Source organism: Onychostruthus taczanowskii, unplaced genomic scaffold (assembly GCF_017590055.1).
Source record: "Onychostruthus taczanowskii isolate IOZ18803 unplaced genomic scaffold, ASM1759005v1 scaffold63, whole genome shotgun sequence".
Classification (NCBI taxonomy): domain Eukaryota; kingdom Metazoa; phylum Chordata; class Aves; order Passeriformes; family Passeridae; genus Onychostruthus; species Onychostruthus taczanowskii.
Window position 1 is genome coordinate 1,389,148 of NW_024504012.1, and position 25,259 is coordinate 1,414,406.

The following is a 25,259-nucleotide window of genomic DNA, read 5'->3' on the forward strand; positions in this document are numbered from 1 at the left end:
TGCTCCTCCATTTCTCCTGCACTGCAAGGTGCAGCAGCTGTAGCTGGTGGTACCTCTTCTGGGAGCTTGTTTCTACATCTGCCTCCCCCTTCTTTGCCTTCTATCCTGGGAGTGACTGGAACTCTTTTCATGAACACTTTTTGACCAGGCACTTGGAATGCTTATGGGACGCTTCGTCCTGGAAATCCAGGAGACCTCTCCAGAGGAGGAAGCAGCGTCTCCTGTTTGTCTTGAGTTACCCTGTCACAACAATGGCTTCAGAATCTGCCTAATTTAAAAGCTAGTTTTAATCTGATGGGAAGATGTTTGTGTATTTAAAATAGTTATTCCTTGCTGGAGCCACTCCCTTCTTTTGTCCTTCACGGCTGGACTTTTCGGCTTCGCTCAGCTAATGTGCAGCGCTTGTTTACGGCCCAGATACTGGAGCATGAAGAAGGAAGTCAGTGAGTTTAACACTGATTCAGTCCCAGGCTTCCTGTGCGTGTGCGTGCACGCGTGTGTGCTCAGCCCTGCTGCTCCAGTCCCTGGGCAGCTCTGCAGGAAAAGCCACGGAGCTGGCAGACACAAGATGCAGGTGTCTTTTTTCACCTCTTCCACCTGGTTTGGGCCCGAGCAGGTTTAGGCAACACAGTATGGCAAGCCTGATGAGGAAGATGCTGATGCAGGCAAAGACATGGAGCGGTGAGTACGGGAAACATCTTGTCTGATGGGAAAGATAACTGCTCAGAAGGGTTTAGGTGCCCAGGAGGAGAAATGTGGCAGAGAGCTGTTGGGTATTGCTGTTGTTTTCACCTCTCATCTCCAGTGTGAGATGGCAACCTGAAAATGTCAAAGGCTTTGTCCGTGGAGGAGATGGTTATCCAGGTGAATGTGTGTTTAAAGTCTGTTCCTTAGCCTGCCCTGGGATTTCTGCCTTAGCTTGGCTCTCTAACAGCAGCACTCTGTCTAATTTGGAAGTTTTGAAGGGAGTGGGGAGTTTGCAGGAGACAGGCACCACAGGAGCATTTAAACTGTTGTGTCAGTTGTGACTGAACCAAAAGATGAGGTTGAGAAGAAAACAACACTGATGAGCTGTGGAAGAAACTATTTTATTGCTTTGTTCCTATTCTTTTGATTTGGTGGCAAGTATCTCTGTGGATTTCAGTAAGGTGCTCTTGTGTTGCATGGTTACAGAAATTGTCATCAGCAGTGTCGGATATTTTGGATTTTAAAATATTCTGGTAGCAGCACCAGCCTATGCCTGGGGTTTTTCATTTAACTTTATGGTGTTTATCCAGCTCTTAATTGTGCAAATTAGTGTAATTATGGAGTGTGATTATATGCATACCCAGTGACTGTTTTTAAGAGGCTGTCTCAAATGTCAAGAATTGATTTTATTAGCCTTGTGGCTTTCTGGTGCAAGCACCTTTTCATGCTGCTGTTCTGCGAAGCAGACCTTCCAAAGTGCCTCAGCAGGAAACAATTTCTGCAGTGCCATATCTAAGGGGATGACTCTTCAGTAGGGCAGAAGGCTCTTCAATGACTCTGACTAATTAGGACTGATTAGGTAAGTTATCAAAGACTGAAACAGCCCTCCTGAAGCAGAACAACTTCTTTGCTCCAGGCTGAAATAAGGATAAGAGGACACAACCTGAGCGACATGTGGTCACGATGATCCAAGTGCCAATTTTATCAGTGTGTGAATTTAAATGAAAAGTTGTTCTTTGGAATTAGGACTTGTGTGAGTTATTGGCTGCTGCCCATCTCTCCCAGGGCTGTAGCTGAGAGGGGTCAGTGTAGGCACAAGCACTTCTCTTGTGTAGAAGTTACAGACTGAATGTGCCAAGTATTGTGTTGCCTTTTGCTGGGAAGGAGGTCTTGTTGGCAAATGCAATTCCCTTGTAACCCAAACTTACTGATTTCTCCCTACTCACTCAGGACTTCTCAGAATCCATGACTTTCTGCCTTTAAGAAAAATGGAGATATGACTTGAAACAGAATAATCTCCTTGATTGCATTGTGACAAATGCCGTGTGACAAATACAGGAAATTGTAGAGGTCTCCTTGATCTCTCTATAAATAGCTTGGGACTTTGGGTAAATTAACCAGTCTTTACAAAAAGAAGCTGAGTGAAAATAAATGTCACAGAACCATGGAATGGTTTGGTTGGAAGGGACCTTAAAGATAATCTCATTCCAACCTTCCTGCCATGGGCAGAAACAGCTTCCACTAGACCAGGTTGCTCCAAATCCCCTCCAACCTGACCTTGAACACTTCTGGGCATGGGGCAGCCACAGCTTCTCTGGGAAGCCTGTGCCAGGGCCTCACCACTCTCACAGGGCAGAATTTCCTCCCAATTTCTGATCTGACCCTGTCTTCTGTCAGTGTGAAGCTATTCCCCCTTGTCCTGTCACTACAGGCCCTTGTCAAAAGTCCCTCTCTAGGTTTCTTCTAGGCCTCTTTTACTTGTTTCAGGGATAAGGAGAGTGGAATTATTCTACTTGAAATTTCACTTGAAGTCAGTCTGAGAATTAACATAGAGGGGTTTTTTAATAGGCAAGTCTAGCAGCTATTAAGTGACTAGAGCACACATTTACTTTGTGTACATACCTTGTGTACATTTCTTCAGAGAAGTTTTAGTCCATCAGTGTTTGAAAGCACAATTCTTTGTTGAGGGAAACGCAGCCAATAGGGCAACATGTAAATAGCCTTGGCTTTGGTAACTTTCAGCATGAGTTCAGAACCCCCGGAGAGCTGTGTTGTTTTGGGGTTTTTTTCCCTTAAATCTCACTGTTTACACTGTGGGGAGGTGTGTTAAATGGGTTTTTTTAAATGCCTGCAGGATGTTGGGAAGTTGAGGATGCTGGGAGAATGAGGCCAAGGGAATGTGATCCTGGAACAAGTGTACCCATTGAAAAAGCACTTGGAGAGGGTGGGTAAATACAGGCACTCATTCTGCCCCAGGGAGCAGCAAAAATACAAATCTACATCTTATTCTGTGTTGCCGCATTTAATTTTGGCAGAAAAAAGTCTCCTGCAAAAGATGCTGATTTTGTCTTTACTAGGTAGAGTCTTTGATGACCATTCTTCTTTATGTTCTCATGCGCTTCTCATGTAATTAAAAATAATATTTTCTTTCATTCTTAGTTGTTAGGGAGAGATTTACTTGAAGGAGATCTGAAAGTGATCATGGGTTTGTGTGGTCCCAATTTATGCATTTGATTAGCCACTAACAACTTACAGCAGCTTTCAGAGATTTCAGGATTAATGAAGTACATGAAATATCAGACTTTAAAAGGGACTTCTAAGTGGTGACTTTTGTATAAGAACAGATGTGGTCAGATACTATTTCAGCAGGATTTATATTCCACATACTTTGAGAGAGTAGGTTTTTTTAATGACCCCTTTAGAATGCAGTATTTAATTATAATGAAATATTTTTAATGACTCCTATTAATGTATAAATGTGTTTAAGGTTGGTTAAGGCAGAGAACTTGAGAGCACTTCGTAAAGTGGTGGTGAAACTTAACATCCTATGGTTTTGATCTTTATTTAAAACAAAAAGGTTATAAAATGTCATGGTCAGAATCAGCAAATGGCATTTTGCCAGCCTAACAAATGTTGCTGGATTTATCTCTCCTCTCTTGAGATCTCTGCTTCTTTTAAATACTCTTTAATTTGCCTGCCTGCTGGTGTACAGCTGCAGAGAAGATGCAAACTGTTGTTTGGATTTGGGTACACTGAAATAAGCTTGAGCCATGCCCTAGCTGAAGAGACTATTAAGTCAACTGAAACTGGTTGTTCTTGAACATCATTGTTTTTCTTATGTAAAAACAGGAACTGAATGAAAACTCAACACCTTAAAGAACAGCAAAGCAGCAAAAACTTATTGAGAAGGACTTAGCTAAGCAGTATCCTTTTTTTCCTAACTGTGACAGCCTTTATTTCAGCTGCATCACCACAGCTGAAGCTGCCAAATCACCTGGAGTCTCTGCAGGATGGCAGTGGATGCAAGGAGCTGTTAAATCAACTTTCAAGTTGTCACATCAAAGCTCTCAAATAGCAGAAAAGTAACAACCTTAATGGTTGCACCATCTTTACATTTCTGTCTGTTGTTGGCAGGTAAATAATGGTAGTAACAGGGATCTTTGGCAATTTCATTTAAACATCAGGAATATCTTCTGTCTGAGTGCTGAGGATGATAAATCAGGGACCTTTACCTTTATATGGAGCAGTATGGATTTAAGGCTGTTAGCCCCTGAGCTGCCATATCAGGACCCATGGCTAAGGGAGTTTCAGTATGGATTTAATCACCTGAGTGCAGTGACATTTATGCTGCCCCTTCAAGTGAACATGTTCTAGAACATATTTACTCAGAAAAGCATCTCCTTTAATGACAATCTTGCAGCGCAGGTGTCAGAAATATTCGGAATCTATTTTGCATTTAGCAGTGCTGCATTCTTCTGTCATGGAGCCATCAGAATCCTGTCTGCAGAATATCTTTTAATATTCTTTAAAAACAAACAAAAAAAAAACCCAAGAAAGAAAAGAATCTGTTTAAAAATAACATGTTATTACCTTGTATATTCATTGTCCTTATGAACCTCCTAGCCAGGCACAGAATGTTGTGTGCTATTTCCTCTGCAGACAGATAATTGCAGCAGGGAGAGGAAATTGAGCCATGTAAAGTAAAAAATCTTAGCAAGTTCCTATTTCTGTTTGCTGGGAACTTACTATATATTTTTCTTTTAATTTTTTGAATAATGAAAACATTTTAGCCTCTTTAAAAAAGTTGGATTAGTAATAAATCATGTTGGCAATAAATTATATTGTCTCTGAAGGTACCTTATATTAAAAGTAGCCTTTTTCCTGTTCTTCTATCTCTGTGTCTCCCCTTCAGTAAGGGACTGCTACTTGTATTGTTCCACTCACTTTCCTTGTGTAGTCACTTTCCTTGTCACTTTTTGACATGGCAAAACACTAATTATTGCTGCTGGTGTAAACACTGGAGGTTTTGGGTTCACCTGTCAGTGTATTCAGTTATTGTTGTGATTAAATTTGTAATCCTGAGGGTTGTTAACAGGTAGCAATAAGAGAAATTAATTTTGAAAATGATGCTTCCAGTCTGAGAGGAGATAACAAATTAGATGATAGCTTAGGTAGTAGGAAGAATGAATTTAAATTGAGTTTTGTGAATACTGAAAGTAACTCTGAGGCTGAAAGTTATAATTAGGCTAGTAAGAAAAAATACAGACATTAATTTCCTGACTGTATCTGTAAATTTTGAAGTCTTAAAAGTCCCTGTATGAAATTTTTGCCATGGCTATGTATTTTCTGGGGCAGTCACAGGCAGTGGCCTCTTCTTTGAGCTAAATCCAGCTTCTTCCTGAGTAAGTGCTTTAAATAACTATTCTTGCTAAATTGCAGCTTTCTACCTGTCAGATTTCAAGAGCTCCACATCAATCCTCAGATGTGTATGGCGAGCTAATGGCAGCATTAGACCTGTCCGTGTCAGAAGCTGCTGCCCTGGAATCTCCTTGCTGCTTCTTCACTCCTCCTGGAATCTCTGGAGTTAAGCTCTTGAGATAATGAGCTCATGTTTCTTCCTTCTCTTCCCTTGCCCTTCCTCTCTCTGTCTTGTTTTGCCTCTTATTTCTGGCTCTGTTTCTGAGCTTTAAATGCACATTTATTCATCCTTTAGAGAGACATGGTGTTCTGTGTCACTATTCTATTCTGTATTGCTGCATAAATTCTGCCTAATTTTCCCTTTAGTGTAGTTTGTGGTGATTGGCTTCAGTTATTTTACAGGGAACCCTTGCATTTAATTGTATTGCATTTCATAATAGGAAAAGAATGTGAGAGTGGTGATTTCCCTTCCCCCTGCCTTTTCTGGCTTTGGTGGGATTACCCAGAAATTGTCACCTTCTGGTTCATTCAGAAGTTCCCTTAATATCTATGTAGTACAAAATTTAGATGTCTTAATGATAAAAGAGCTGCACCTTCTATCTTAATATTTTTTCACTGCCAGCTTTAAAAAGAGAAAATGTAAGTTGGTGTTGGAATAGAAATTTTTTGCAGTATTGAATCTATTGAACTGTGATTCGTTTGATAGTCTAGAGTTGTGATTATAAGAAGGACTTTCAAAAATGGGCTGAAGCAGAGGTGCAGGTGGATGAACTCTCCTGTTCAATTCAGTGATCAATCCCTGTAAATGGGAATTGAATGGATATGGACTATTCAGCTGTGGAAAGTACAATGACTACAGCAGGAAAGCTTGTGGGATTTAATCCATTTATTGGCTGTGTTTGATAGTTTGTTGCCTGGGAAGAGCAGAGGAGAGTAAGTGGGAAAAGTAACTGAAAGAACCCAGTAGGGTAGAAGAATGAAGGACAGAAATAAACCCAACTTTTTTTCCCAGTGAATGTGACAAAGATTCTGAATAAGAAATTGATGTGCAATCATCTCTGCATAAATCATGCACTATTTCTGGAAAACTTCTTGGAGACTTCAAATTCCACTGCAGACTGACTTGTTAACAAAGCCAGTTCAAGAGGTATTTGTGTCCTCCCACCTTTGCTTACAGGTTCCTTTGAGCTGCTTGAAACTGTGCAATTGTAAAACCACGAGCACCAAAGTGAAAGGTTTTAAACAGCTGAGAACAACAAAGTGCTCCTGCAAGGCCAGCTGACAGCCAGAGCTCCTGCAGGGTACAGGAGCCCAGTGGGACCAGTGAGTTTTGGATTTGCTGGCCTTTGCCTGTACTTCAGTACATATTGAGTTGTGGATTCTCTCTGGACTTCACAGGCTTCCTTATCCTCCTTATGTCAAGATGACCACTGCAGCTTTTCAATGTCATTCCCTGCATACCTGAATTTCCACCTAAACCACTAGGAAATGCTAAATTGGGTGTAGATTCTGCCATTTAAATGTGGTTTAGTGGCTTGGCAGGAAATGTGAATTTTTATTCACTTGATAACAAAAGCTGTTTAATTTAGGCACAATAGTATTTTGCAAAGTGGTTGGGATTTGGGGGGAAAGTGTTGGGAGATCTTGTACCCTGACTAGTGAGTACACAGTGACTCATGGTGTTGGCTCTGGGAACAGAGCATTCCACTTCTCAGCTGCTTGGGGAACATCATCTGTGGATGATGGGGAACAAAATAAATAAGATAGAGAAAGAGGAGCTCATGCCTTCTGTGCATCAGAAATATGGCCTGAATCTAATCTTTAGGGATCCAGAAAGGAAAGATTTGAATTGCAGACTCAAAAGAGAGCTCATTAAGATAACTGTCTTTAGATATAAAGACTGAATAAGAGTTATTTTAGATATCAATAACTAAAGATTTTTAAAGTGTAAAAGCAACTGTATATTTACTGTAAGGCAGTAAATATCTGTAGTATTATCAGCTCTTTTCAAGCACTTTGGTATCAGTAATTTCTTGCTCATCTGTGAGAGTTAAAATAACCCAAAAGTTAGATGGCAGATGTGCAGCTTCCCACGATGATGGTGCTGCATCTGGTAGATGAATTTATCATAGAATCCCAGAAGGTTTGGGTTGGAAGGACCTTGAAGCTTATCTTGTTCCACCATGTATCCCTGCCATGTGCAGGACACCTTCCACTAGCCCAGGTTCCTCCATGCCCTGCCCAGCCTGGCCATGGACACTTCCTGGGATCCAGGGGCAGCCACAGCTTCTCTGGGTGCCCTGTGCCAGGGCCTGCCCACCCTCACAGGGAAGGATTTCTTCTCCATATCTAATCTAAACCTTCTTCTTTCTAGTTTAATAATTAAATATTCAAACCCTCTTTATTGAAACAGTCCTCTCAGTGGTCCCACACTGTCTTGCCCACTTTTTACTCTGGCTGCTGTGTTCATCTGGTGTGAGAACTTCAGAAGTATGTTTGACAGGCCAGGTAAATGCATTAACAGATGCACTGAAAAATCCACCAAACCACAACTTATTAAACTCTCAAGGTGATTTGTTAAGGCTTATCTTGAGGATTGGCTTTTTGTATTTAATTGCAGCAAATGATATTCCTTGAGGGGTTTATATTTTAAGAAGATAAGCTCAGATTTCCCTTTTTTTTTTCTCTTGTCTTCTACTACAGTTTATTCCAGAGTAATAATCAGTTTTCTTATGTCAGTTTTCTAGACAGTCAAGAAGGTAAAAGAAGGACTTGATATGCTAGACAGCTTTTCAGACAGGAAGAACTTGATTTTGTTTTGGTTTCAGTCGTCCCTAAACGTGTGTTTGTACAGGGAGGTGAATTTTGGCCCCTGTTGCTGGACATCATGCCAGCTGCATGATGGTGAAACCACAGCAGCTTCTCATGGGCCTCAAAATTGTGTCAATCCTGAGCACCAGCACCTTTTAGTCTAAAGCTCCTCGTGCCTGGCAGTCATGGTTGAGATGCAGGAGGGCACAGCTGCTCCAAAGCTGTAGCCTAAGGCACGGGTTGGAAAGGAGACTTTTTGTTCCATCACCTTTCCTACTTTTCCATGCCTGGTGTGGGCAGGAGAAGCACTAACTGGGTTCCTGTGTCCCCTCCTTTCCACTACAGCAGTGGGGAGAGGGTTGTTCTGAGCTTTGGCATCTTTTCCTTTCCTCTTTCCTTCCTGTTTAACCATCTCTACCCCCAAATTCTTCTGGCTGCTGATGGTCAGAGAAGACACTATTTTGCAGGAAGCTGGGCCAGTTAATCTTTGCTCCACAGATGAGAAGTGTAAGAGGAGCTTTAATGACTCTTGACCTCACCTGGGTTTTCATAGTTAAAGAAAGCTGATGTGGAATATAAATAAATAGAATAATCCAAATCTGGCACAGGGTTGACATACAGGGCTTCTCTGTTGCACTTCTGACGTTGGCATTGTCCTGTTCTGTCCTCACTTGCTGTGAAATGAGGAGGGAGCAGGAAGCGAGGACCTTGTGCTCATCTAAAGAGGTGGTGTTGGGAATGCCAAATTCTAAGGATTTCCTGGCCTTTCTTGTTTTTCTGGAAAGAATAAAACAACATTAATAAGATAAAAAATAAAATCTTGTCTATCTGCCTCTTCCCTTGCCACTCCCCACCACTTCTGCCTTGTGCACTGCCAGCCTGGGGTGGGATGTTTCCAGGCTCCTTTTTGAAGATATTTATAAATAAGTTGAGGTCCATATGTTTGTTTTTTCCCCAATGATTTCTTTACTGTAAGTCATTGTATTTCTGTGTAATTGATCTATGTGTGGCAACTTGCATCTAGGGAGGGAAGTCACAAATGGGTTGGGCCCGTGCTGTGCAAACGTGGAGAAAGGAAATAAAAAAATAGGTTGACAATAACCATAATAATGGCATCTGGGGACAGAAACTTGTTAAAAAATACAAGTTAAAACTAACTTGCTTTGAAACAATAAGAATAAATGGGATGCACAACTGTTACAGACTAAAATACAGCTGGGAATAGAGGGCACGGATTTCTCTGCTCTAGCCTGCCCAACAAAATTTGGCTTATAAATATCCATAAATCAAGAAGGGCAAAGATACTTTAAGATATGAGTATTTTTAGCAAGGAGGAAAAGCATTTCAGTGGTGTTCCTTCCCATACATTGTGGTTATAAATCCCATTATCTTGGTGTACTTCACAACAAATCAGGATTTCAGGTTTGGTGTCCTCAGTATGCAGATTTTTGTTTCCAAACACAAAAGGGGGGAATTCTCCTTGTTTTTTACATGCTTTGAGGAAGAGAGGGAATAGCTGGCTGGATGTCTGCTGCAGGCAGGAATATCTGGTGGAAAGATATGAGCCATAGCAGGGCAGGGGGAGCAAATGCCCTGCCAGGTCCCATGTAAGGAGATTAGGTTTAGACTGCAGCCTGGACAGAGCAAAAATTAGAAAGGATAATACTGTATTAATTCACCCAGGTCTAGCTTCTGTAGCACAGTGACAAAACAAAATTAGTAATAGTCTAAAAATACAACCCTGAATAGAACTTTCTCCTCCTCCTTTTGCCCTGTGCTCCCTCCTCCCCTTGTTTCCTGCTTGGGCACCCGAAGTTGGAAACTTAAGAGTGGGTTTTGAATGGGATTTTTCTTCCTCCTCCCATTTGGGGGAAAAAAAAAATTGAGAAATTTTTTAAAAGCCTTTTTCTGTAGCAGTGACTCAGTCCTGCAGTGCCTATCTGCCTTGTGTCAGGCATGGGGCTGTCTGGGGGAAGCAGAGTGTGCACATACCCAAACTGTGAGACAAGCTTTGAAATTGCACCAAGTGCACTCGGAGCATCGAGTGTGCCGGATCACGCTGCGATTCCAGTAACAGCCAGAGCTCTCCTGGCCCCCACTGGGAAAGGGCTCACGCTGCTCCAAAAGGGGAGAGAGGCCAAACTGAACATTCATTTGGATAATTAGGTAAACAGTAAACAGGAGAGGGCCTCTTCTGCCCAAACTCCCTTGTTTTTTCCTGAAAGTCTATATTTAGATTTGGCAGCCAGATTTATCACAGTGATTGGTGCATTGTTTGAACAAGGTCACCGATGTGTGTGCGTGTTTTCCTCTGCTTAACTGGATTGCTTATTTGAAGTAGAAATACCTCCAAAAATATTATGCAGAGCTCTTGAAAACTTGTGTACTCATGCCCCAGAGCACATGGTCTTTATTAGAAAATAGATGCAATTATTCACGTTTGGTTTTGCAGCTTCAAGTCCTGAGGGATTTGTACATAAAACTGTGGAGATTTGATTACATCCTGATTTTATGTCTCACTGGTATATGAGTGTTTCATATGTGTAAAAACCTTTTTATAAGGCAGAGATTATAACAAGTTCCTAAGTGAAGCCAGACGGGTGCTGTCCTGTCTGTTGGAGTTGGAATACACATGCTCATTAATTTAGTCTAACTCTGGTGGTTGCTTGTGTCTTTATAAAACCCAGAGTGCCTTTGTGTTTTATATTTAGAGCAAATATTCTGGACTTGTTGGCAGGTAGGTTTGAGACTTCAAGGTACAATTTCAAAGTCAAGACTTTATTGTTCACAGCAGTTCTATGCTGCTTGGTGAGGATGGAGCATGGTTTACTAACAGTACTAGTGTGCTTAAGGTAAAAACAGCAAATATCAGATCATTTTCCCTTTTACCCATGAAGTGAGAGAACAAAAAAAAAGGCATTTCAGAAATGTCAACTGGAGAGGATTTTGCTCTAAGCAGGAGCATGCAGTTCTGGGGGTTTGTTTCCTTTGATTTTTTTTATGGTTCCGTTAAACCTTTTGTTAAAATTTCATTTTTTTGCAATGAAAATAATTGAGAATGTATTTTTTTTTAGAGATTGCTAAACAGTGTCTGCCTACTGAAAGTCTTGCTCACACAGACTTACAAATGGGACTGTGCTTTAATTTGGGAAGGATTGACCTTAGAGGCAGTTCTAGTCATCTGGTGTTCACACTTAATGAAACAAAACCAGTCATTTTGGAGCTTGAAGCAGAAATGATCTCTGGGACCATAATAACGAATGAAAAGACACAAAAGAGATGAAGTGCTTGTGCATGGCTTGCTGAAGGATGGGGCTCCACGTGCAGCTGACAGCCACAGCAGTGCTGAGGGTGGCCCTGGTGGCCTGGGACCCTGCCTGGGATGCAAGGACTCGTGTTTCATGCAAATCCTTTTCCACAATGTCCACTTCTTTGTTTTGTCCTGTGGTGAGGAAGTGTTTGCAGGTGTCACAAATTAGTTCCTTAAATAGTCTGTGAAAGAGAAATTATCTTCTTTCTCTTCCTCCCTCCTCCCTGTCCCTTCAAAGGTTGAAATTCTCCTATATCTCTCCCTTTTGGGGAGAGAATCTTTTTGTACCCTGGAATTCCCAGGCCAGTGCTAGGACACACAGGTTCATCTCGGGGATCACATGCTGTGTCACGAGCCATGTCCAACACTGGACATCTTTAATCATTCTTTGAATTGCAAGCTCAGAGCTTCAGCCACAGAGGGTGTGCTCCTTTCTCTCTCTCTCCGTGCTGTTTTGGAGCCTGCAGGTCACCTTGCTTCATCCCTTGGCTCTGTTGGCAGTGCTGGAATCTCCTCCAGGCCTGGCAGCAGATACATCTTCATCACTGTCCCTGACATGTGGCTTCTGCCCTGAGTCAAGGCTGTTCCTGACAGACAACCTGTGGAGAGAAAACTCTGTTGCTCAGAAGGTCATTTACATTTAAGAAATGCTCTTTTTTTTTTTTTTCCTGCCCCCTCCATCTCTTTTTTTTTAAATTTCTTTTTTGGCTGTTTCTTTTACTACTTTCTCAATGCAGTGCTATAGCGCCTGGAATTTTACACAGACCCTTTTCCCCTGCTACTCCTAAGTGTTTTCATTTCAGACTTTTGGCATTTTGAGATACCAGGGTGTCTCATCTTTCCTCTCTGGAGTTTTCTTTCTCCATTTAGAGGAAGGTTTGATCCTAAATTCCAGCTGTCACTGATTTGTTGTCAGTTGTTGCACTTTAATTTGCTGATATTAACACAACATTCAGATGGGGCTGCAAGGTGGGTGTTAGGATAGTTCTCATCCAGCTCAAGGAATTTCCCTGCCTAAGTTCAGGGCCTAAAATATTTCTGGATTTGTAAATTCTTCCCTGTGTTTTGCTGTCTAGGGACATGGCTTAGTGGTGCACTTGGCAGTTTTGGGCTCATGGCTGGATTCAGTCTAAAAGGTCATCACAGCAGACAGAGTATTTCTGTTACTGGTGGTGTTTAGATGATAAATTCCAGAATTTAATTATGCATGTTGCTAAAGTTCTTTGTTTATATACACTGTAAGAGTACACTCTCCAGTGATTTTGAAGAGTGTTGTCAATTAGCTGGTGGTTATCTTTTGCTGCCAGTTGGCTCTTACAGTGGGATTTCCAGGGTTTGAGAAGCTTTTAAAATGTATTTACATTTTAAAATTTATTTACAAAACTAGTATTGTGTGAAGGAGTTGTTGATATCAAGATAGTTATTATCAAAAAAGGATAAAATAAGATAATAAATGAATTATAAATAAAATAACAGTTACAGCAACTGATTAAAAATATCCAGAGTGAAATTATGGATATTTTTGAAATTGCACCAATTAAATAAACCCAGCTCCTAGCATCCTTGGTGGAGAGTTGATAGGTCTTATTTTTGCAGCAGTCTGCATTGAGGATATGTTCCTTTTTAGTTACATAAAAATAAAGGCTGGAAAGTTCAAATAAATGCACCTGCTATTTGGGCATAGTTACCAAGACCATTTTGGGATGTTTATCCATTAAGTTGCCTATATACTGTATTTCCTCCCCTAGTAGCTTAGGCTGCGATTGGTTTGATGAACACAGGGATCACATCTAGCAATAAAACTGTGTTTTGCTGGTAAAACCCTTGCTTTAAGATCGCAGCAGTAATGATTTTTTCCCCACCCTCTCCACAAAAAATCCCAAACGCTTCAGTTGGGAATGAAGAGGGGTGATGGAAAGTTAATTTTACCTGCTGAAAACCGAGGCTATTACAAACTAAAATGAGCAGCTTGTCTATGATATTTCTGACGGTACTGAGCCCAACCTGTAATCATAAAGAAATGCATGTCAGGCTGGGCATAAATGCTTTATTTTTTATGCAGTCAAAGTTTATATATTTGTATAAACATGCTGATGTATTTGCAGAGTTGCAGAAGTTGACAGTGGGTAGGTCAGTGCTGCTGTGTTTCTGCAGGGCTCTGCTTGGTGATCTGTGGCTCCAGAGGCTTTCCCCCAGCCTGAGCATCCTGTGTGTGTCACAGCTCGGTGTTAAGGCCACAGAAGAGCCAGACCTGTGGCAGCAGCTGTGTCCCTAGCCAGAGGTGAGGGCTCTCCTTCCTCACAGAAATCCCTTAATTTCCCCAAATTTCTGAGGGGGGTGCCTCCCCTCTCTCCTCACAGGTCATTCTGCTGTTACAGAGTAGCTGCCAGTGTGTTTACCTCCAGGTCATGCGTTTATTTATTTGCTGAAATCCTCGCCTGGCTGGGGCGGCTCGCAGCTGCGTGTGGGATCAGCCGCTGCCTGTGTCTGGCTGGCTCTTAAATGTACATTTTTATGGCCCTTGAAACTTGGCACGAGCTGTGTTTGGTCGTCAACAACAACAACAAAAGATTGCTAGTGAAATTAAAACCTGGCATCGCCGCTCTGCAGGTTCATTGGTGATGTATTGAAATGGGATTTTCTTGCTAACGTTTCCTGGCATCCATCCAAAGCCCAGCATCTCATAAATTTATATTATCTCTCTCTGCTCTGCTCAGTTGACAGGGCTGCAGCAGCTTCTCATGCAGATCATGGGAAGAGCATGGAAAAATTAAACCAGGAGACTTTCACGTGGGGAGTTTGTATCAGCAGAGAAATTGTAGTGGGTTTGCCAAGGAATTAGAGGGCAGAAATCACAGAATCACTGAATGAGTCAGGTTGGAAGGGAGCACAGGAGGTCATCTGATCCTGCCTTCCTGCTCAAGCAGGGTCATCCCAGAGCACAGAGTTGCATCCAGACAGGTCTGGGATATCTCCAATGAGGGAGACTCTACAACCTCCCTGGACAGTCTCTTCCAGTGTGTGGTCACTGCACAGTGAAGTTGTTCTTCCTCATATTCAGGTGGAAATTCCTATGTGTCTTGAGGAGTTTTCAGGACTTGCCGTCAGAAACCTAGACCATGGCAAAAGCAGAGCTGGGTCAGGCTGGCTTGCTGCAGCTGTAGTGGCAGGTTGGGCTTGGAATATTGGGGCAGGACAGCAGTTACAGCCTGCCTTGACACTGAAATTTAGGTGAGGTGCTCTGTGGCATTTAAACGCTCTTCTGTCACCATTCAGCTTGCTCAGAGGTATTTCAGTCTCAGCATAGTGATAGTGGAAACAGCGTATCTTGATTTATGTGGGACAGGTGAGCTCGCAGTGTGGTCACTGAAGGCTTGGCCAGCTCCAGGCTCGTGAGAGGCACGTGGGGCAGCTTTGCTCTCAGGAGCTCTGCTTTGGGCTCAGTAAGGGATCTCTGTCTTCCAGCTACACCAATTCCAAGCCTCACTCTCCCAGTCACTCTAACCCCAAATGCAACAATTTCTAAGGTGCTGTTTCATTCGTCCACTGTGTAACTTCTAAGCATTAATTAACACTAAATATTAAGAGGTCGAGTAAGTCAGGTGCACTGGTCTGCCCTGAGCTGAGGAAAAGTCATATCCACCTGCAGGAAATGTTGCAGGGGGAAACAGATGCATCTTGGTGATAGGAGATGGGAAGGGGATGTTAGGTCATTAATTACTTAGCCTTGCATAAACAAAACTTAATATTTTGAAAAGTCTCTAATTTAAAGGGAAGGAAAAATCTTTCATCTTCTGTGCTATTTAACTACATGTCAAGTTGGGTCAATTAGGAAACTTCTGTGTTCATTCTGGCTTTATATATTGATTACTCCTCCATGAACTGTTCCAGTGCACTGAGCACTGGGCTAGTTTTAAATGGGAGAAGAGCTAAGGGGAGCAAGACTGCTGAATCCAGGATTCCTGACCCTCTGTAGTCCTTCTGGTTTCTCTAGGGAAGGATACAGGGGGCAATTTGATTTATTTTTCTACAGGTTAAAGCTTATTTGATGGCTGTTTGTTTGTTTGACTCAGAGTCCCTTTAAAACAGATCTTAAGCTGGGATCTTTTCAGAAGTGGTATTTGCTTAGCCTGCTAATTTTTCTCAATTAAAAGAGAGGATTTGGTTGAAACCAAGTGTGGTTGAATAAATGTTCAGGGTTATCATGGATCTTGCTGGTTGTGTGGCATTTTGGTCTTGGGTTTTTTTCCTGTTTTAACTCTCTTATTTTCCCTTTTTCCTTCCATGTCTTAGTAAAAAATGAGAAGCTGGTAAGTTTGTTTGGTCCAAAACTAATTTAGAATGGAACAGTTCAGTCATGGGAGATTGCAGTTCATCCTTTTTGTACAATATAAACTATGAACTCAAATTTTACACTTTGTAGTGCTTTTCCTCAAGCACTAGACAGCTTCCAGAGAGCAAGAAAGCATTAAACATTAATTTGTGACATCAGAGCCATGTTCTTCTTCTTCCAGCTGCTTGGCAATGGTGCACTTGGGGTTTTCTGTGGTATTGCTTTTTTACTTTTTTAATTGGCTGGTAGTATTTATTAAACAACATACTCTGAGAAATTGCTGAAGCTCCTTGCAGTAGACCTAGGTAGTTTTTTCTTGAGAGCTGGATGGTGGAGAGTAGAATTCCCACATAGGAGGCCCTTGACAAGTATTTATCTTCATATGCTCGGTGCAAATGTAAGGCTGCTTGTGTATATTTTCTGTGAAATGTTATAAAGTTAAGAAAGATTGTTTTCCCAATACGGTCTTAAAGCTGAAATGCAGTTACATTCCAACATAGCAAATCTGCATTTTGTGCATAAATTACTTAAATATCTAGGAGTAGTGAAATATAATGCTGTTAAACATGTCAAATGTGATGATTAAGTGACTGGATTGTTAGGCAGAAAATAGTAATTTTCTGAAAAGCTAAATGAATGATTTGGCACAATGAACTGCAAACACTACAAAAAAAAAAAAGAAAACTGAGGAGAATTTGCTGGTGGAGGATCATGTTTGTAGGCAGTTGGTATTAAAAACAAGAGTGAAAATATTTCAGATTTTCTCAACTTAATTGACAAACTCATTTCTTCCCCTGACATTATTTTACCTGCTGACAGCTTCGTGGGTGGCTCAGTATGGCTGGGATCTCACATCACTAATACAGTGGCAGTCACTGCTGTAAGCTGATTTCTTTGTGATGCTGAGACTGTGAAATGCTTCCCAGGATAAACTGCTGCTCTGGAAGGACTGGACTGGAGCCTGAGTAACTGGATTGGGGATCAAGGAGAAAGTTCTGCCTTCTGGATTACTCGCTTGCATGTTCTGTGGACACAAGAAATGCTGGAGCCACTTGAGACAAATTGCAACTCAGTGGCACTGATTTAGTGTAGACAAAGAGGTTTTTTGAACATCATCATTGCTGCTGCTGATGTGTGTAAGGAAGGGAGAGATCGGTTTGACTCGAAGCCCAGGCTAAAATTTTTGAGTTAGCTGTTTTAAAGAATTGTCTTATTGGTAGACTAAGCAAACTTGTCTGTCAGTGTTTCTATGTTAATAAACATGTAAACCTTGTCTGCCTTTTTAGAAGCACTTTAAGAAAGGCCCTTTAACCCTCTCTAGAGTACACTCTGAAACCTCAGCTAGGCCAAGGATAACGTTCTTTTGATCATGGAATGTGTTCTTCTGAGCAGTGGTAACATGAAATAAAAAGTGAAACCAGAAGTAAAAAAAAAGTAAAAAGCCTTCTCAATACTATTCAAACTTAAACAAAACTGTGACTTTGATGTTCTTGGGCTTCACGTAGAGTGCTTATTGAAGCCTTTCTCTGTATTGTTAGGTCTGCACAGAGCTGTGGTCCAACCCCTGGCAGCACCAATAAAAATAGTTTGGAGTAGCAGTTAACCCATAACTGGCTTTGCATGTTGCTTCATGCTGTAACTTGAGACGTGGTTGATCTTTCTGTGTTCCCTTGCTGAAATGGGTGGTCTCTGAGTCAGTGATCAATGCAATGCCAGCTGTATTTGGAAGGGGAGAGAGGGATCTTTCTACACAGTCAGGTGTCCACAGGATGGTGGTGAAAAAGCAGGGGAGAATCCTGGTGATCATCTCTGTCCTCATGCAGAGACTGGTGTCTTGCCTGAAGTTCTGTCCTGTCCAGAGTGCTCTTGTGCTAAATCCCTGCCTTGGTGCTGCTGGGGTCGTATTATCTGAGCTGAGTCATTCCTCAGGGGTACCAAGTGCTCTGATAGGGCAGATAAGGGCTCTCCAAGGGCTGTTTCAAGAGCCTGGTCTGTGTGGGTGTCCAGCCTGGCAGAGATCAGCAGGAGTTACAAAGCACACTAGAAATCCACAGCAAGCAACCCCAGGAGGGCTTCGGCTCCTGCACCTCTATCTGCGTTTCCTGTCCTCTCCTGCCCTTCTGTGCTCCCAGCCCAAAAGGAGATGTCAATGTGTTAGTGGAAACTTATGCAAGTACAGCTTGCAGAGCTGACCAGAAGCCTGCCTCACATTCTCAGCTTTCCCTGCTGATTATGGCTTGTGCCACTGGAGCCAACCACATCATCATCCATCGGATTTATTCATACTCCTGAAGTTCCATAAAACCTGCTTTACCAGCCTGCCTAATTCAAAGCATTTGGCCAAAGAACGGCTGCCACATTAGCAGCAAAAGGCTCCACAAGGAAAAGGAGGATCTCTCGCTGGAAGGAGTGGGGGATCCAGTAACAGTAGACCTCAAAAAATTCTGAGGTTCTCAGTGCTTCTGGTTTTGCTTCAGTCTTGAAACCATGGACACCCGTGGCCTCTGCTCTTGGTGAAAGGGATCAAGGAGGAGAACAGCTGCCAGCCGTAGATGAGGGTCAAGTCAGGAGTGATTTTAAAGAATCCATGTGAGTCCATGGAGCCAGATGGGCTGCAACCAAAGGTGATCAGCAAGCCCTGGGATCAAGAAGCAGAAGACAAAAGCCAGCTTTTTTATGGTGAAGTCTGTGTCTCACTTTCACGGGACTACCAGTATCTCTGTGTTCACTGCTTTTGCTTCTTTGAAACTTCATTGCTCTGGATGGAAATTGTAGCAGAGGTGTGATGTAGGTACATTTTGTCACTCCAGACTTGTGTTCTGAGCAGTGTGATGTTGACAAAGCACAAGAGGCAGCATCGTTACTTGATGCAGAAATTGCATTGCAGTGTCCAAGCTGTTTCTGTTTCTGGAGTTATTTGTTGTGACTTCTTAAATATAGTCTAAACATTTTTAGATAGTTGCTTCTGTCATTTATAATTGAAAAGTCTTACTTGCTACTGAGTAGAGAAATTGTTGTTTGATTTGAAGGGTATTTTAGGGTAACTCCTCTGTTCTAGGGTGCAGTGGTACCCTTTCCCACATATACACATAAGTAAGGAAGCTTTTGCATCTGCAGCTGTCAGGAATGTACTTTGGCTGATGAAGGCAGCCTAGCTTAAAGGCAGGATCCCATAGTGGGTCAGTTAAGCTTTATTGGTCTGCCAGACCAGATTATCATTTTATTTAACCAGAGGAGTAGTTTTCATTGTTACTTTATTGCCAAGGGTGTGTCAGCATTTCCATTATAAACCCCCTATTTTCAGGGATTTGTGTAGACTTGAGATTTAAGTGTTCTGGTCTAAAACTTGGCAAGTGTGTTCTTCGTTCACCAGCGGATATTTTCTTTACGAGATTTTAGAACGGTCAGCTGTTTCTGAAATTGTAGTGAAGGCAAGAGGGTTTTTCCTCTTGGTTAAGCAGATAGGACTATTTTTTCCATCTCATTTATTGCAACTAGATTTATGAAAAATAATCCCCTATTCTGCTGTTTAAAAAGGGAAGAAAGGGGGAGGAGAAAAAGGAGTATCTTCCTGCTACCCTGTTCTGTTTGCCATGCCTCAAACCCTTGGCTTTGGTCTCTGTTTGGTGAAGTCCCACCCACCCTTCTCTCCTCCTCTTTACTTATTTCCCTTCAGTGTATTTACACTCTCACTGCATTGAGTTGCAGGGTTTGTTCTCCTTCCTCCATTCCTCCTCTTCGCTTTCCTGTCTTGTGCTTTCAGCATTCCATTCTGATAAATCTGCCTGTATTACCTTTCTCTAAAAGGCAGCTCTGGGGTACTCTTAAGTGATAAAACATACCTGTGGCAAATAGAAACTTTATACTTAACTATATATATTGATATACTTCGCTACTTAACTGAAGAACGTGCAGTACTAAACTCTTAGTTTAGTACTGCAGTTTTTCATTGCTTTTCTGAGACGTTGCTGCGTCTCAAGAGCAAAGTACTTTCACATTCCTTTTTTTTTTAACCAAATCTTTAATGTAGACTGAAAAAAGTGAAGTGTGATTGGTACAGAACAGCGCTGTGGGTTTTCATTGCTGGGCTCTTGTAGTCATTTCCTGAGAGCTTGGTGGAGAAATGTGACAGTCCAGGAAGCGACAGCAAGCTCAGCAAGGCTTCATGTGCTGTTAGAAGTTGGTGTGCTACAGGTGAGGGCACGTCCTTCTTGTGGAGATGTAGGAATACCAGGTTCTGGGAAAGGTGCTACAGGTTTTCAGGAAGAGCCTCTGCTATTTTGCAGTTCACAGCCATGAACAAAGTAACTGGAGATGTAAAATGGTGAGTGAGGAACTACAGCTACGTGACTGCTAAGTAATGAGGAATGTGAGTGAAGCGCTGGAACCCAAAGGGTGGAAAATGAGTGCTTTCAAAAAGCATCATAGTCTTTCTCCCAGGACCTTCAGAAGATCTTTGTCAGAACAAGATGCTGGCACAGCTGCCTTGAAGGACTATCACTGGTACCACCAAATGAAAAGCAAGAAGTTGAATAAACAGATGAGTTTTGACTCAGAGAAACCTCTTGGAGCGTACAGGTGGCAAACACATCCTTGGCCTCCCTGGAGGGTAAGCAGAAGAGCAGGCTCCTCCAGTCTGAAAGGGGAAGGCAGTGACCCAAATCTTGCTAAAAGTTCTGCAAGCATGGATGCCACCAGTGCTGACAATCTCCAGGAAGACCCACCTGAGCCGCTCTTCCCGACAAGGAGCAGGCCGGTGCGCGTTCCCTTCAGCCGCTCGCTGTCCGAGCCCGCGCGGCCGTCCCTGCCGGCCGTGCGCCCGCTGGACGCCGAGCAGCAGGGCTACTTCATCCGCGGCATCTTCTCCTCGCTCTCCAGCGGCTTTGCAAAGATGGTGAGCTGGAAAGGGGAGCCCGCCAGTGAGTCCATAACTGAAGGGAAGACAGAGGACAATCCAAGTGTTTTGAGTACGGGTAATGAGCTCGCTTTTGTTTTGTTCTGTTAGTGTAACAGGTGAAGGTAGTGAGACGCACCGTAGTTGTTTAAACTGTTTTGTAACTTGTCTTTATTAATGTGACAGTGATGCTCTGATGCTCTGTCTTAACTTTTAAAAAGCAACTGAAAAAAAAGTCCTTTCCTGATGAGGAAGTGGTATGAGATGTTTCGGTGTGTGCTTTAAAACTCAGAGTCCCTTTAAAACAAGCATCACCTGGTGGTAGCGGTAGCATTTCCTTCTCAAGTGCGTGGTATTTGCAGTCCTGCAGGCACAGTATCCTCTGTGGTGTTGTGCTGCCCTGATTGAGATATCAAGCTTGCTCCTGTCAATGAAGTACCAGGAAGAGAGAGAAATTAAGCTGTCTTTTAAACAGAGTTCCAGACAGTGGAATGGATCTAGTTCCTCTTACCAGATTCTCCATTTCGTAATCAAGCAGCCGGATTGGTGTCGGCTCTCTGGTAGATGCCAAGGACAGGCATGTTGCAAGGGTTTAGCCAGCTGGGATTGAGGTCAGCAAGATGCCAGTCTGAGATTTCATTTAAATCTACCCTGCTGATAACACTCTTAAGGCAGGGTAGGGGAAAAAAAGTGGGGAAAAAAGAGGATAAGCTTGCCTTTTTTCTCAGGCTTTTCTGAAACTTTCTAGTGGGCTACCCTGGTAACTGATGATGCCTGGAAAAAAATCCACAAAATTTATTTTGGGTTTTATTACAAATTTAAACTTTCCTTCTCCCCAAAACCTCAGCACTTTCCAGAGTCCTCCAGACTATCATATTAAAAACCTGAGAACATCTGCATACAGCTGAGGCTGCTGGACAAGTCGTCAGTGTTCCAAAAAATTCAGCAGTGAAAGAAGAATATACTATGTCTGCAGGGGTGTTCAGTCTTTCAGTCACAGTGAAATGTCCCTGACAGGCTTGTGTTTGCTATTGGAAGCTGTCACGTTGCTTTAAAACAAAAACAAATTACCAAAAAGAAGAAATAACTAAGAAGGACTATATCTGTTCAAGCCTATTTATTTACAATCACTGGTTCATTTCTCCGAGACCATTTTCAATAGAAATTTGGCTTGATGATGCTTAATGAATTGTGTGGAACACGAGGGGGTAAAAGAAAGTAACAGGACTACTTTTCTTCTTTTCTTTTCTGTTGAGCTTTCTAATTAAGGAGTTGGTTGGGGTTTTTCTCTCATCTGTATTTATTCAGATTAGGAACAAAGGTTTCTACTACAGGCTCTCACTGTTGTTGAGACCTTCTGGGAAGGTATTCTATATGATATGAGCATTTGGGATCAGGATGCCACAGTCTATGAAGGGCTGAGCATCCTTCTTTCATCTGTTTTGGTGCTCTTTGATACCAAATGGTTCTCTCATAATTCACAAGTATTGCCAGTCTGTGTTACTGGGATGCTTTGCTTTTTAGTAGTGTGTAAAGTAAACAAAGGAAAAGGATTATTTGTGAGAAGGCACCAGTTGGTAAATATTTCATGTCAGCTATGGTACAGCGACAGAGCCTTTTGGCTCTTTTTTGGGTGGGCCAAACCTCTGTCTGTGCCTGCCAAAAGTGGTTTTGCAGAGGGAGTCAAATTCAGGAACTGAGAGAAAAACAATGGGTCTCTAGATTAAAAGTCAAACTCTCTCGAGGGAGGAAATTGAGGAGGTGTTTGGGGAAATAAGTTTGATGAAGTCACCCATCAAATCACTTGTAATAGCCAGGTCCTGCTTGGGCCACTTCACAGGAAAACAGAGCTCTTGGTGGGATGGACAAATGCCTCCATGGGGTTTCTTTTCACCCTTTGCCATCAAAAACATTCTATCTCTGCTCCCTCAGGTGGATGACAGCTTGTGTTTAACAGAACTAGTTCACCCTGTAAGAGGTGCAGCTGTGTGGGATATACAGTCAGAGGACAGCTAATTGCTCTCCACTGGTTTTATTTTGTCTTAAAGGAGTGCTGCCTGTGCCGTAATTAGCTGGAGCTGTTGGGCAGAGGCTCCTGCCCTGTGCAAGACTGCAGGCTGAGACCTGCTAAAACAGCGTAAAACTTGTGAGCTCCTGGGGTTTAGAGCTGAGGTCTGAGGCAGATGACTTGGAGATAAAAGGGGTGAGAGAAATGTACATCTGTCATGTTCTTAAACCACAATCTAAAAGTTCAGAAGGGATCAAATCTTGAGTTCTTCCACACGAGTTTAATTCAGTGGGGGTCACTGAATTATCCTCTGATTGTTTTGGTGCTTGCATGGGCAGAGGGTGTCTTTCCATACCTACAGTCCTGTTTACTGTTCAAGAAAAAATCCAAGAAAAGAGATGTTTTCCTCTCCTCAAGAAGCAGAACTTGGTAATCCTCATGCAGCTGAGATGTGTGGTAAAAGTGCTCAGGCACTCTAACCACAGGATGGTGTGAGACATGGGGTTTCTCCAAAGTATGCAAACAGCTTTACACTGAAAAGCTTGATCAAAAGTGCCCCAGGAAATGTCTGTTTGGACAGAAATTCTTGTGACAATGACTGAAACCCAAGAGACCTTTTCTGTATTGTGAAATACACAGTGGGAGAGGCACACTTTGGACTCGAACCAGGAGAACCCGGGGGTGCGCGTTCCATCTCTCTTCTGTCCACAAAGCCAAGTCCTCTACTTCCACAGCCTCACTCAATTAAAAGCATTTCCACTTTCCTCTGAAATACTTGGAGATTATCAACTTTTTAAAAAGTTTGTCTTCCTTCTAATGCTTGCCTGACCTCTTGTGTTTTGCTTCATCTCTGTGCCAGAATGGCAGAATGGTTCCCTTTTCAGGAAATGCTTAACTCCCAAAAGAGGACCAGTTGTTTTTATGGCAGCTTGAAGAGGGAAGTGGGATTTAAAAAGAAAAGAAAAAACAAGATCTGGGTAAATATTTTCCAGTTGGTCTCACAGTCTAGGAAGCATGTTCAGACACTGTTTCATCAGTTCTTGGCTGTGCAAATCCCTCCTGGATGGACTCACTCATCCTCTTAGGCGATGAAAGGATGCTGAACCCCGGGAGAGCTGCGTCCTTTGGCTCTGCCCAGAGCCTTGGCTGGATGCAGGGCCTCCCCAGAGTGCATGGCAGGCTTTCTGCATCCCACTGCAGCGTGGGTTTGGGGAGGACACAGATGGAGGAGACAATCAGCAGGAGTAGCAGAGCTCTTTCCTGGTGTGCTGTGTGGGTCTTCCCAGGAGCAGCCTGGGCCGGGTTTGGGTGTGAATGAAGTGCTTTTGGTGTATATCTGCTGATTTCTAACCACTCCTAGAGCCAGGCATTTGGAACCAGCATTTCCCCTGGCATGTGCAAAGCCTGAAGGTAAAAGGTCTTATATGCACTCTTATTATTATTATTACTGTTATTTACTATTATTATTTAACACTTTTAGTGTGTTGTAATTAGGAAATAGTTGGCTTCTGATGGTAATAGTGTGAATTATAGCATCTGTATTGTCTAACCCTTCTCATGAGACTGAAAATAGAATAAAGTTTTTCACAACGCCTCTCAGTTGCCCCATCTCTGGGTCAGGAAAAGACTTAATCCGGCAACTTAAGGAATCTAAGAACATATTAATTTCTATTAAATAAGTTAGCTTGAGGAAGGAGAAGGGTTGTTCTGATAAAGTTGTTGATTGAGAACATACCATGATACAGGTAGAAAGAAGATGATAAGGAAAGAGCTGTGCAGACAAAGCCTTGGATCCAAGGCTGTGGGTGAGCAGCTGCACCTGTTCTTATTATTTCTGAGTATTACCAGTGACCCTTTCACACTCTTGAGAATGGGTTTGTGAGAGAGTTCTCAGATAACATTTATTTCACTGCTCCTTATCTGGATCTCAGGGTGGTGTGTGTTTAATTGTAGACTGATGACAAAATAATCCTCCAGTAGAATGCCTTACCTATATCTTCCCTGGGTATCTCTGGTTTGGTTTGAGGGGGTGAGGGTAAACACTGGTTTCTTTTACTTAGTGTGTGTTTGGTTTTCACAATCACTCTCTTGTTAATGTTTTTTCTTCAGCATTCCTTCCTTCTCTTTTGTCACCTGGATAAAGATATATCTCTTCAGTCTTTTCATTTTGATTTCAAGCTTTCATTAATTTTATAGAGGATTTGTACCTTGAGTGAGAGAATATTTTATATCCTTGCTTTTCCAGAAGTGCTTGGGTTTTTTCATAATTCACTAAAGTAATTTGAACTCTAGGTCTTCTTTAAGATCTTTGCACTGTAGGTTTATTAAATTACATTCCATACATATTTCCATATAAACTTATCTAGAGATTTGTATTTTCCCATTTATAGCTCAAAACCAAGGTAGTTCCCTGTTTAGTTTCTTTCAGCAATTCCCAAAATACAAAGCTGTTTCTTCCTGAGTAGGAATTTAGTATTTATTACTCATTGGAGCAGCTTTTCTGTATTCATGTTTTTAA

General features: G+C 42.2%; 1 protein-coding gene across 8 annotated transcripts in view; it reads left to right on the top strand.

The window, feature by feature from the left end:
• Positions 1–25,259, top strand: part of RASAL2 (RAS protein activator like 2) — a 163,600-nt gene that overhangs the window by 37,256 nt on the left and 101,085 nt on the right. The window contains exon 1 of one of the 8 annotated variants that reach the window (XM_041420226.1): positions 409–681. The exons of the other annotated variants lie outside the window; for them this stretch is intronic. Within the exon in view, the coding sequence (XP_041276160.1) occupies positions 633–681 (49 nt within the window). The 5' untranslated portion in view covers positions 409–632. Of the gene's footprint in view, positions 1–408; positions 682–25,259 lie in introns of those variants that run through there. 8 annotated transcript variants of the gene reach the window in all.